At 40.8% G+C, this 14,239-nt stretch overlaps 1 protein-coding gene across 2 annotated transcripts in view; it reads left to right on the top strand.

Annotated features, from left to right (window-relative positions):
- The window catches only part of CNOT6L (CCR4-NOT transcription complex subunit 6 like), an 89,802-nt gene that overhangs the window by 17,687 nt on the left and 57,876 nt on the right, over window positions 1–14,239 (top strand). For both annotated transcript variants that reach the window (XM_089676187.1, XM_089676178.1), the window contains exon 3: window positions 10,737–10,858. In XM_089676187.1, coding sequence (XP_089532313.1) covers window positions 10,747–10,858 — 112 coding nt within the window. In that variant the 5' untranslated portion in view covers window positions 10,737–10,746. The remainder of the gene's footprint in view (window positions 1–10,736; window positions 10,859–14,239) is intronic.

The following is a 14,239-nucleotide window of genomic DNA, read 5'->3' as shown; positions in this document are numbered from 1 at the left end:
TTGTACTACTTTTGTTGCAATTTGCATAGACATCTGTGTCAGATGTCTTGACAATCGCAATGAAATCGACAGGTCACTCGATTTTGTAAGCCTGCAACTTCACTAAGTTGCACGATTTCAAAATCGACTTTTATGTGACCGGGAGGTAATGGAGAGACTTTAGAAACACTTTAAACTCTTGTATGTAAATATTATGTACAGTACATTCCTCCTCTTGAATGTTAAGTTTTTAATGTATCTTTGAAAATTTGAAGGCTTTCTTCAATTTAAAACCTGTTTTTTAGTGTTCTGCCAACACCATTGTGTAAATTCATGTAATGCAGCATAGCCACAGAACTGAAAAACACAAGTCGCTATCTTAGTCACAAAGACGCCTCTTTGCTAGTGAATGTCAGGTACACATTCAAGCATGACTGTTAGCCCCAGAATACACACGTCACTATTTACTTGTCTTAGACTTTTGTGCACAAGGGGAATGCACAATTTTAAGAGCAGGTAGAGTTGAAGTTGAGAGGAAAAACGAAATATGTATTTTCTTAACCTCTGCTTTTAAATGTATTTTTTTTTTATATTTTGTGATTGTTTTCCCAGGCAGTCCTCTTTATAAGACTGTGAAAATTTAGACTGGTTAATGTACTTGTTGAGTTTTTATGCTAGTGTATGTACATAATTTTGTTTTAAAGGGTTAATGTGCCTTTTCAGAAAAAATTAAACGGTAAACTAACCCTGTACACCCAGACATCCCTACCACCCAACCCCTGGTCCTGCTGTGCTTACCTCCCTGAATGATGAGCTGTCAGTACCCATGCAGCTGGTATAGTAGTCCAGGGATTTGAAATCTCTGCTCTTTTTGCCTCTTCTATCTTGCGCTTCCAGGACAGATCTGAGCAATACTCTGTGCTGGCACTGACCATTTGGAATTGCTTTGATCCGTCCCAGTAGTGCTGAAGGAAGGAGATGGTGAAGAGCAGGGATTCCATAATCTCTGACCACTCCACCAGTTGTGTGGGAAATGACTGCTCATCACCCACAGAGATAAGTGAAGTGGGGACCGGGGGGTGGAGGGTGTATGATGAACTCACACTTTTTAATATCACATTTCTCGAAATCTCCCTGTATAGCAGGAGGCCAACTCTAGCAGTTGTATGTATGTATTTTAATAGAATATGCTGATGAGGAGACTGAGCAGAAAGAGAGCCTTGCCCATTTGTGTTTTGCTGCTCCTTCATTGTTTAACAGTAGGGCTGCTTTCTTGCCCAAGCTTTGCTGCATGCTGGTAGAACCTCTATCACAAAACTGGTTGAATGAATTTACAAATCCTTTAGAAGATGGAAGGGATCTCCTTATCCTTCTTCTTTTTTTTTTTTTTTTTTTTTTTTTTTTTTTTTTTTTTTTGTTGGTGGCTTACCAAAAGCAGGCCAGTGTCAATACACTTGGTTTGCTTCAGAACTACGTTTGTCCCATAAAGTCTAAAGGAATGCAAACGCAGGTGGAGTAAGCCAAATGCCAGTCCACTTCAACAGTAATACATTCTGAACAATCTTAAACTGCTGTCAAAAGCATGCTGCATAAACTTAAAAATATATGAAATGTTCCACATATAACCTTGCCATTCATAATTAGAAGTGGAATCTTTGTAGGCTGCGTATGATGGCTACAGTGTTTTATGTTCATTTGCTGAGATGTGGGTCCATATGAATGTGACGAACAGTTGCAACAAATTGCAGTATTTACCCTCATATGATTTCCTATGGCCATCTCCAACCAGTGGCCATAATTTTTCCTTGGTGAGTTATTCCGGAAAAACATTATGGCCACTAGTGGCACTTTCAATCATAGGAGATCATATGGCTATACAAAATGTTTTCACTGGTGGTCTAAGGTAATGAATCTCTTCCCCCTTCACGGCAAAATCACTCTTGGCTTAACTAGTTTAGCCAATTCCTGTCCAGGCCAATTTTCAGCTTTCAGTGCTACCACACTTTGAATGACAATTGCGCAGTCCTGCAATACTGCACCCATATGAATTTTTTACCATTTTTTTTGAGACAGATAAAGCTTTACTTTGGTGGTATTTATTCATCGCTGGGATTTTTTTTTTTTTTTGCTATGCAAATGAAAGTCCAAAAATTTTGAAAAAAAGTTTTTCTTATAACATTTTGCAAATAAAAAAATCTTTCATCATAAATCTTGGCCAAAATGTATTCCGTTTATATTTTTAGTAAAAAAACAAAAGCCAAATTAGTTTTATAACCAAAAACTATAATTTTTACTTTTTTTTTTTTTTAAATTTTTATTTTATTGTTTTTTTTTGGGTTTTTTTTTTTTACAGTGATTGCTTTTACACCCATATAGGATGTAAAAGCAATCATTTCTCTTTCTCTCTCTTTCTCTGTCTGCATTCTTGCAGCCATTGAGAAATGCTAAGTGAGCTGTGATTGGTCACAGCTTGTTACATGGTACAAGGCTGTTGTGAATAGCCTTGTACCATGTGACCTCTGTGATCATTCACAGATTTCACATGTAGTAAGCAATGATATCAGAAGTGACATCTTGCTTACTACTTTGCATGTGATCACTGATTGGCCAATCAGTGATCACATGATCGGGACCTCGTACAGAGGTTCCGTCCGACCGGTGTTTTACTGTGTCTGGAGGACACAGCGGGCACCGGATTGTGGTGCTGCGCGCTCCCAGCTAGCGTGCACAGCTAGAAATGGCGGCTGCCGTTTATGAACGGCAACCTGCCCCTGGAGTGCCACCATCCTGCTGTTTATAAACAGCAGGCGGACAGCAAGTGGTTAACTAGAAGCTGTGCATCTGGATTGGTGTGATCTCTAAAACTTTGTGGGAGAAGTATACTCCCAATAGACACGCTTGCCTTCTATTGTGCAGGTACAGAAGACTTCTGTCAGCCCCCCTCCCCTTACACCTGAAATGTGAGCTTCGTGTAACCTGTTTGCTAATGTTCGTTGATGTGCGTCTGTTCCTTGATGTGCGTCCACTTGCTACTGTGTTTTGCCATTGTGGTTCTGTTTTTTTTTTTGTTTGTTTTTTTCACATGGAATCCACAATTATTCACTGAGGGGGGGGATACCTGGCATCTGTAGGCACCTTTTTGGATGTGTTTGCATATACCATTTATCTACCTCATCTGCGTTGTTCTGTTCTTTTCAATGGCCGGCAGAGATGTACAGAATATCGCACTGACTTTCAGCTTATAATTTGCTTCCAGATTTTTCAGAAAGGTCCTGGCACCACCTCTTGCCTGTCTTGGAACTTATGACATCCATGTCACAGGTTGTCTGGGAAACCTACTCCTGAAGGCCTCATCTCCTTTACAGCTGTCTACAAATGTCCAGGGCTATTCAAATGCCCCAGACCTTCGGTTGGGTGATCAGTTTTAAAAAATATGCACCCCTGCCTTCTTTGTCTGGAATACTTTGGTCTGGTCCAGGACACATCCCAAGCAATAATTTTCCCTCCAAAAATAAAATTTCTCCCAGCCCAAGCTTGATTTTTAAGATCAGAGACCTCCCACAGTGAATTCTTCATGAGAACTCTAAGCCACCTGGTTGTCCATGTTTAGAGCTTTACAGTTTGCCCAGTTTTATTCAAGACCTCTCTAAACATGTTGACCTGGAACAAACCTGCTTCTTCTCTCGACCTACCCATACTCCTGTCCAGCCAAGCGAAGAAATCAAAAGCTCTTTCACATGGGCACACTTAGTGTTACTAAAAAGGACCCAGTAGTCACTATATCTGGTCTCCCACAGTAGACACAACATAGAAATGCAATTATTTTAGTAAATCTAAACTGCTAAATACCTTTTTTTTTTTCTTTTTTTTTTTTTTTTCTCTCCATCAGCAGTTAGAGCAGTCTTGTGACTACTCAGTGTCCAGCTGAGCACTGGTTAAAACTTGTAGGAGGAATTTTCATTCTCACTGCATTGAGATTGCCTGACCCTCTGTCTGGGAAGTGCTGGCCCTGTGCTGATCACTCGCACCCTCCCAAAGAAAGAAAACTATCGCAGTACACATCAAACTGAGCATGTGCAAAGTGCCCCCGTGGCTGTGTTCTATCAGATGAAATGGGGATCGTGGATAAAGGGGAGGATCAGAGAAGACAGGATCAAACATCCATTTTATGCAATGCAGAGAATTAACCCCTTAAGTTCCACAGTATAGCAAAGCTTGCTTTACCACATATACAGACTGATTTTACTGTTGCGGGTTTAGTAACACCTTAAGCCCTTGTAAGAGCAATGTTTTGCCTGTATAGAATGCATCCCGTGCAGGTAAAACACGACCCTCATGCAGGTGTAGGCTTGAGTATGCCTGTGGAGACCGAGTCTTAACTTGGAAGATCTCCAGCCCAGTCTTAACAGTAGGCCAACCTTTCTTTCTTCATCACTGGAAAGTAATACCAAATGCTGGTCTTTCAGGCAGGAGAGTAATGTTCCAGTCCCTGATGGTCCAAGGAAAATGGTCACCCATGTATTCCCTATCAGCATCCCGGAGCTCAGAGCAATGTTAATCTATCCTTCTCAGTCTCTGGTTTTAACAGCATGGCTGTTGAGTTCCAGGTCTTGGGAAGTAAGGGGGTTTTGGAGTCTATACTTTGCTTTCACAAGAAAAAGCCCTTCCAGAAAGATCATACCAAAAAAAAAAAATCGTTCTATCCATGGTGTGAATGCAGGTAATTCAACTCCAGAGATTACTCTGTGCCTCACGTTCTGGCCTTCCTACTAAGTAGGTCTTGCTCAGAACTTTGGCCTTAAATTGTAACTAAAGGCAAAAGGTTTTTCTGTGCAAAAATGCCTGTAAACTCCCTAATGTACAAGTGCAAGGCTAACTTACAGCTGCTTTTACATTTTGAAGAAAAAAAAGCACAAAATGTCTGCGGCATTTCTTGTAAGTGTGCATGTAAGCCTTAAGTCTAAAAGCTTCATTTTACTATTTTGACAGAGAAGAGTTGGTTGGTCCAGTTGCAGGGTTGTTTGACAGCCAGCTATGATTTGTGCTTGCCAAAGGGCGTTTAGAAGTGTAGGGTTTAAAAAATAAAAAAATAAAAATCACCTAGGTGAATGCAGCATCCCAGCAGTGCAGCTGAGAAGCAGAGCAAGCTGCCGGTCCAGGCTGCGGATCTTTCCAGAGCCTGGACAGACTGGTGTCAGTCAACAGATTTTTAGCATGCTGTCAGCTGAAAACGGTCACAGGAGTGCATAACGAACTGCACTTCTGTGATCTATAGAAGTACAGCCAAAAGAGCCTTGGCCAAACTTCTCTAGTGTAAATAGAGGGTTTGGTGGCAGGAGCAGTAATTAGCAGGTGCTGATTAAATGTATTGGCTAATACTGTATTTTACTACGTGTGTGGGAAGGTGTTCCTTCTGCAAATACATTTTCTGTGAACTGTATACCGTAGTGGGATTGCAAATGGTATTCGGATACTAAAAGTTGTTAATGGCCATTTTGCCCAGCAAAAGTTTGTGGGATATCATGAAGTTTTTTTCTTCTCGACTCCCCTCTACCCCCAAAACACACAGGCTTTCAATCTTCTCTATTCTTAATGGTGAAACACATAGTGAGTTCGTGTCTGTTACTTGATCACAATTTACAAATAGCCTGTGTTTTTAGCGCTATATAAAGTGGTGTTGTGGCATATGTACGTACATGGGTTTGTGCCGATTCCTAGCATAGTCATCAGGAGCTGGAAGCGCCAGCCCTTGATCACATGATCACTGACATAGCCAATCACAGGCTATTAGCGTGACCAGTCACCATACAGCCCACCCCTGTATGTTCTCTCTCTCCCTTTTCCCCCCCAAAAGTCAAATTTTGTCCTTACGAGGTACAGTATGTTTCACCTGCCTACATGTAGTTTTTACCAATCTGTCAAAGTTGCAAAATTTAGTTCAGGTGTTAACATTTTTGTGTGTTACCCATTTTTTTCATTAAGTGTTTAAACCTAACTGTTTGACAAGTTTCAAGACTGCCAGCGCCCTTACTTGTTGCATCGAGTGGAGTGTAAAACTCCATAGATGGGCCAGTTCGACAAGGGAAATCCGAGACTTGATCAATCTATGGGCAGGTTGGTTGTACTGAAGTCGACTTCAGTACAACCTGACTGTCAGTGGTGGCTATAGCTACCAGCAGTGATTGTTTTCTGCCAGCAGGGAAGGCTCCCTGCTGGCAAAATGCAGTAGTGCTGCAAACATTATTCCCGTTAAGGGGAGTATGGGTCAGTGTGATTTGTGCACACAAAAATAAATCTCTCAACATAAAATGTATTTACTGTTTGGAGGGTTTATTACTACTCTAAGCCTGGGTATACACTGCATATGACTTTGAAATCGTGCAACTTCAAACAAAGTTGCACGTTTTCAAAGTCATTTGGCAGTGTGACTTGCATAGACCTCTGCGCATGAAGTCGCACAGATGTTCTACAAGTCACACCTGAAACTGCCAAAAGTAGTGCAGGAACTACTTTTCAAATCAGTGCGACTCTGACATCTGAGTTGCACAGATTTGAATAGTTCCATTGAATGCAACTTGTCATGCGGTTTGAACTGTCAAATCGCATTGACAAGTCACAACAGTGTGAACAGAGCCTATATAGTATTTTAGATAGCCCTCATAGATGCAGTGCAGTGTAAGTGCTTGTTTGGTTTGTGTTCTGTGCTATGTTTGTCCTGCAAAGGTGCGTGAAAACAGACTTTGTCATCTCATTGCTCAAAGACATAGCTACTTGGCCATTTATTGGTTTAAAGGATATAATGTCTTCTTTACAGCTGTGGCTGTTTGTTTCACAGACTGGTTCCTGAAGGCTTTAGTCATCCAAGTCCCATTGTGTTTCAAAGTAAACAGACCACTTTTTTTTTTTTTTTTTTTTTTCCCACTTGTACCTTGGCCTCATTACTGTAAATATAGTATTGTTAATGATATGCAGGACTCTGAAACTCCCCTGAAATTATTGCCACACCCAATCATTAAACTTTCATGGTCATCTGTTTAAGTCACGACGTGAACTACCTAATGCCAGCCTTACACAGTTGTATTGGTAAATCCTTGCCAGCCTCCCTTTGTTAAAAAATGTTGGTCAGGTAAAGTGATTGTTAAACCTCATCTTGTAAAACAACCCATTCGGTTTAAAATTAGAAGTGAATGGCAAAACACTGTCTGTAGATATATTTGAAAAAAGCTTTTTTCCTTTTTTAAAAAGTGATCAGATACCCTCTGTTCTCTGCTGCACAAAGAGGCGAGGAGGAGAGAAACAGCAGCACACTGGTCTTCCCAGTGATTAGTTGGGGGGGGTTGGGGGTGTGTCAGGATGAGTTTGATCATTGCAGGCAAACACACTGAATTTCCAGCACAGCTGGAAACCTGACCATGGCGTGTTTTCCTGCTTAGTGTGGTCAGTTTTTAATAATAAAGCAGGGGGACTGGCAGGAACACAGGGATTTCACACAAATGAAGCAATACAAAATAGCACAGGATACTTTTTCATACAACTACATGGTACAGCCACTGATCAGTGTGTTCTGACAGCAGTGGCTTTAAGAGCTCAGGCCCAACATTGCAATGCATATCAGAAGCTCCCAATGCAGCCCGCACTCTCCTCCCTTTGAAAAGGGCTTTCATTGTTTTCACAGAATGCACTATTCTGGAATTTGGGGGGGGGGGGGGGTGTAATTTGTCTACCCTTTCCCAATTCAATCACCATGTTACTATTGTTGAAATCGATTAACTTTTGTAAGTGGAGAAGTAGTGGGTCACTGGCGGGAGCTTCTGAAATGCATTGCAGTGTTTGAGCTTAAAGCTACCCCTACAGTGCCAGAAGCTCATAACTGTAAAGAGGATGAGATTATTTCATCAGGAGCCTTTAGCTTTCAGGACAATGGGACATTGTTACAAGTAAGTTAGTGACTGTAATGGTAGTTTAAAGGTGTTTTTAGTCTTCTCCACAGCCATGCACAGTTATACAGGTTCCTCTCCTATACGGAAAATGCTTACTATTCTTTCACTGCACACTGAGCTTCACTTTTGTTGCTGGTAATATCCAGCATCTAGTGCCTTCCTTCAAGCATTACTGCCCCTAGCCTTCTTTCATTTATTGGATTTCAGTCAATCATGGAGTTCTACATAACATGGGAGGTAGTTATGGCAGGCTGAATGCTTTTTGCCTAAGGCATCCCATCCTTTTTTCTTTTTTTGTTGAACGGAAAAAGACCAGATGCCCCCATCCATATCAATGTGGATCGAGCTATTGTATTCAGACAGTGGGGGTATATCTGTGCCACCAGAAGGCACTGTCGATCACAAAAAATCCAACAGACTGGTATGGAAGTTGATGGGTAGATTTTGTGGTGTTTTTGTTTGATTTGTTTACTTTTTTTCTTAAAATTGTCCAGCCCATGGATCATAATTCGTCTGGTACCTGCCGAATCAACCAAATTTTGCCGGCCTGAATGCCCATTACCAATTTTAATTTTTTTTTTTTTCCCCCCCTCCTCCATAGTGACAAATCAAATAATTGAAACTTGTTATAAATATGCATCCGTTGCTTTTGTTTTTTTAGGTACTTAATCTCCCAAGGTGGAATAGTGATGCTGCCATTAACTGATTTTGTGTGGTGTGTGTTTTGGGTTTTTTTTTTTCTCTTACAGATCAATACTTTTTATTGTTCCTCTCCTTTATGGAACTGCTTTTTGTTTTAGCTTTCTTGGCCAATGAAGTTGTTTATCCAGTTTACCCACTGTAAAAAAAATAACATGCATGTGTGGTTATTGAGCAGGTTCTGTAGACATGCAATTTGAAATATGTGCCCTCCTCCCCACTTGATGTTTGGACTATGATATAATTGTCAGTCTTTAGAACTGAATGTTACGCTTGTATTAAATGGGCAGGTCACTCCGCCTGTTACTGGGAGCTCAGGGGTTGCCCTCCTATGTCCAGCTGGACTGGCTCATACCTGGAATTTTGTGTGTGTATAATATGTCAGGGGATCTAGGTCTCCCCTGCAGATAATAAAGCACAAATCATACTTGATTATCTGCAGTCTGGGAGCAATAACTGATATGCAGTACAGGTAGAGAGCATAGAAAGGTATCACATTTGACAAGTGATTTTAAAATTGTGTGTGTGTGTGTGTTTTACGTTTTTTGGAGCAATTTGCTGTACTGGAGCTTCTTTGGGGTGAAATTGCATGTTTTTTGCACCATATATTTTATTACGGGACCTCTGTTTTGAAGTCTGTGGGGTCAAAAACATTCCAATCTGCCTGAACAGAATCTTCTGTACTTTTCAAGGATCAGAAGTTTTAACACTCAGGTGTAAACAGGTGCCATTTTTAATGTATTTTTTGATGTGGAGAGCTTAGATATAAATGCTGCAGTAGTGTCTCCTCCTCCTGGTCATTAATAGTACAAAGCTTGTGGCTATACAAATCCCCACGTTCAAACAAGCAGATTGGCAGGACATCAGAGCGCCTGTATGATGTGAAGTTACTTTTGAGGCAAAGAAACGATTTGATGCTTTAAACTTGGTAAGGATTTTGTCTGGAATTTGTACTCCAGTCCAGCTGAAATTTCAGTTTAAACTGGTTAAATAAATTCCGGGTGCATCAAAATAAAGGGTGTTCCATGTTTTAGTTTTTCTGTAAGGCCCCTTACACACTGATCCAATGTGCTTCTGCAGTGTACCTGCAGTTTTCATGTGGGTTACCTGTGCTTTTCCTTATATTTCTAATATGTCTCAATTTTGCTGCACTTTCAGAAAGATAAATCCCAGATTTTTGGTTTGTCCCTAGAACAGGTATTGTAGGGATATCTTCACTGGTTCTTGCTATCAGAAGGGATTCCCTCACTTTAGAGGAATTTTCTATCTCACTTCTTCTTCACAGTGAAGGCAAACTCCTACAATTACAATTGGGCTCAGATTAACTATTGACTTCTGCTACTAAGGGTTTGATCCTAGCACTTGTGTTTTTTTGTTTTTTTTTTTCTTTTTAAAGACAGATGTTCGTTCATTGATTAGGCTGCTTATACAGTCAGGTCCATAAATATTGGGACATCGATACAATTCTAACATTTGTGGCTCTATACACCACCACAATGGATTTGAAATTAAACAAACAAGATGGGCTTTAACTGCATACTGTCAGCTTTAATTTGAGGGTATTTACATCCAAATCAGGTGAACAGTGTAGGAATTACAACAGTTTGCATATGTGCCTCCCACCACTGCAAGATCTAATGGCTTTGATCTTTAAGACTTTTCCAGTCCTACACAAGGACATGGTGGTATTAGGGCCTAGAGCTTTATAGTTGGGCCGGTTAGCCTTTTGTTTGCTGTGTGCCCACCCCTCTGGACTACTTTTGAAAGTCCCAAAAATATCTGAATTCCTCAGTGAATGAAAGTGAACCTTTTTGTATTTGCCAGTGTTCAAATCCTCCTATAGGAGGTGGTATAAACCAAATGTCTCTGAATCCTATGGCGTTCAATGAACCCTGAGAAAAGGATTTTATGGTAAGTTTTTTTTTTTTTTTTTTTTTTTTTTTTTTGTTTGGTTTTTTTCGTTTTTTCGCCACGAAGTTTAACCATTTTTTCATAATTATAATTCTATTTTTAAATGTCCCTTTAAAATTGAATCCCAAACCCACTTGTACAAACACCACTGCTGTTGCCCTTGTGGAAGGGGATCTTTAGTGACTTTTTTTTTTCTCTTCATTCTAGACTAACAGGGATGCCAAAAGAAAAATATGACCCACCTGATCCTCGTAGAATTTATACAATTATGTCAGCAGAAGAGGTGGCCAATGGTAAAAAGTCTCACTGGGACGAATTGGAGATCTCCGGTAAGCTGGTTGTTTTAATTTCAGCACAATAAGACTTGTGCAGTTTTGTGGCAGTTCCAATAAATGTTTGATTAGCATTGCATACTTTAAATAAGCTGTGCTTTAATTGCAAGAGCTCTTTTTGTGGTGGTTTCACTGAGAGGCATGTTTTATAGACAGATTTTGCCTGTACATTTGACAAGTTGCATTTATTGACTTTAACCAACATCTGTTCTTCAGTGGGAAAATGGTTCTTCCTGCACTATTCATTTTTATAACCTGCTGATTGTCTCCTTTTTATATATGCCAAAATCCTTGTCTTATGCATTTAGTATTGTAAGGGATTGTCATATTTTTTTTATATATGCAATGTGAACTGGTTTCCCTTCTCAGTTTTACCAGTCTGGAACACCAGCACCTTCTAATAAGGTCATGCTTTGTCTGGGAACATTCTGTCCCCTGCTGGGATCCCTAACGGGAAAGTGAAGACTCCCAATGAGAGAGAGAGAGAGAGATGGAATCCTTTCAGACTTGTATGCATTGGTAATGGAAAGGGGATTCAAAGGTTTCACATGTACTTCCACAATGTGCCCTCTTCTGGGCTTTGGATAGGGAGAAAGTCACACTTGCTGTCTAGATCCATTTAGGAATGTGCCACTTGATAGCCCACCCAGCTTTCCTTCACTACTAATCCTTTTGAAACCATTCCCTAGTGCTTGGGGGATCCTATATTATGTTTTTGTTACCCAATTGTTGTGGGTGGAAGGAGGGGGAAATTTTAATTTTGAGGTGTAGGTTATTACCTTATTGACAGAGTACAAAACTAAATATAGGAACAGCATGCAGTGCTAATAAAATCTAAATAGAATACATTTTAGTGTTATACAAACAATTGAAGAAAATAACCTGGTTATTAGTATCGCCACTTCACTCACAGAAATGGATAGAATCCACTTATAAACATTTCAGCTCCCATGTAACAAATGCCATCCAGTCTGGCATTAGATTGTAAATGTGACATCACACCTTGTGGCCCTGCCCAATATGTATAGCTGAAGATGGTATCATGGCTAATCATTAAAGTCTGAGAGGAAGATTATTCCTGCAATTAACCTTTTTACCCTTGTGAGATTTACTCCCATTTACCCCCCTTCATGACCTGGCAATTTTTGCTATACAGTGCTGCGACCATTTTTGTAGACAGAAAAAAAATTTGTACATTCTGCTAGAAAACCTATTCAATGAAAAAATTTAATTTCTTCATAAATTTAGGCCAATGTGTATTCTGCTACATATCTTTTGGTAAAAAAAAAAATCCCAATAAGCTTATATTGCTTTGTGCAAAATTTGGCATCTACAAATTTGTGTGCGTGCGCACTGCTCATAAAAATTAAAGTAACACTGTTTTTTGTTTTTTTATCAGTGTATAGCATCAAGTCAGTTAAGCGCCTGGGATATTGATCTCATCAGTTAAGTAGCGCAGGTGATTAACACCAAAAGTGGCTGAAACTGATTAACGGGTGCACTAGATGGGCTACAATGAGATGACACCCAAAACGGGAATGGTTTTACAGGTGGAGGCCGATGCCATTTTTTTTTTTTCTCCTCCTCCTTTCTGACGGTTTTCACTAGTTTTGCATTTGGCTAGGGTCAGTGTCACTACTGGTAGCATGAGGCGATACCTGGACCCTACAGAGGTTGCACAGGCAGTCCAACTTCTCCAGGATGGTACGTCAATACGTGCCATTGAGAGAAGGTCTCAAGAGCATGGAGGAGATTCCAGGAGACAGGAATTACTATAGGAGAGCTGGACAGGGCCGTAGAATGTCCTTAACCCAGTGTTTCTCAACTCCAGTCCTCATGGACCCCCAACAGGTCATGTTTTCAGGATTTCCCTCAGATGAAACAGCTGTGGTAATTACTAAGGCAGTGAAACTGATCAAATCACCTGTGCAAAATAATGGAAATCCTGAAAACATGACCTGTTGGGGGTCCATGAGGACTGAAGTTGAGAAACACTGCCTTAACCCATCAGCAGGGCAGGTATCTGCTCCTTTATGCAATGAGGAACAGGATTAGCACTGCCAGAGCCCTACAAAATGACCTCCAGCAGGCCACTGGTGTGACTGTCTCTGACCAAACAATCAGAAACAGACTTCATGAGGGTGGCCTGAGGGCCCAACGTCCTCTAGTGGGCCCTATGCTCACTGCCTGGCACCACAGAGCTTGATTGGTGTTTTCCATTGAACACCAGAATTGGCATGTCTACCACTGGCGCCCGGTGCTTTTCAGAGATGAGAGCAGTTCACCCTGAGCACATGTGACAGACGTGAAAGGGTCTGGAGAAGCCTTGAAGAATGTTATGCTGCCTGGAACACCATTCAGCATGACCGTTTTGGTGGTGGGTCAGTGATGGTCTGCGGAGGCATTTCCATGGAGGGACGCACAGACCTCTACAGGCCAGACAATGACTGCCATTAGATATCGGAATGAAATCCTTAAACCCGTTGTCAGACCCTATGCTGGTGCAGTGGGTCCTGGATTCCTCATTGTGCACGACAATGTCTGGCCTCATGTGGCAAGAGTTTGCAGGCAGTTTTTGGGAGGATGAAAGAATTGATACCATTGAATGGCCCCCATGCTCGCCTGACCTAAATCCAATAGAACGCATCTGGGATATCCTGTTTTGTGCACTCGATGCCGCCAGGTTGCACCTCAGACTGTTCAGGAGCTCAGTAATGACCTGGCCCAGATCTGGAGGGAAATACCCCAGGACACCATCTGTCGTCTCTTTAGGAGCATTTCCCGATGTCAGGCATGCATACAAGCACGTGGGGGGCCAAATATGATTTTATATATATTTTATTTCCAATACTAGTAATGGCAGTGATCAGCATCTTTGTAGCAGGACTTTTGATATTGTGGCAGGAAGTCTGACACTGGCAACGAGTGACACTAATACAGTGATCAGTGCTAAAAAATATACACTGTCACTGTATTAATGACACTAGTTGGGAATGGGTTACACATCTAGGGCGATCAAAGGGTTAACACTGTGCGCCTCAACAGTGTTTGTATGTACACAGTGGTGATTTTACTAGACAGTGTGCTGGATTTTCTTTCCCTTTCCGTTCATTTGTCTGTATATCACTAGATGTATTGTATTCATATTTCATTAGCACTGTACTTTCTTATATTTTGTTTTAGTATCACAGGTGTGTGCTAGCTGCTTTTGATTATCAAGCATGATAGCAGATTTATTTTATTTCTATTTTAGAATACAAAACCTAATTTTATTTGTCTATTTAAAGTGTGTAAAGAAAGTAGATGGTCTCAGTTATTTTGTGAGGGCAAGGAACGTGGGTTGCTGTGAGTACACGTTTTTCTACAATGTAAAGTAAA

This window comes from Staurois parvus, unplaced genomic scaffold (assembly GCF_062004578.1).
Source record: "Staurois parvus isolate SC_StPar_1 unplaced genomic scaffold, SC_StPar_1.0 ptg000013l, whole genome shotgun sequence".
NCBI lineage: Eukaryota > Metazoa > Chordata > Amphibia > Anura > Ranidae > Staurois > Staurois parvus.
Note: the sequence above shows the minus strand (reverse complement) of the source record. Positions and strands in the feature narration are given on the sequence as shown.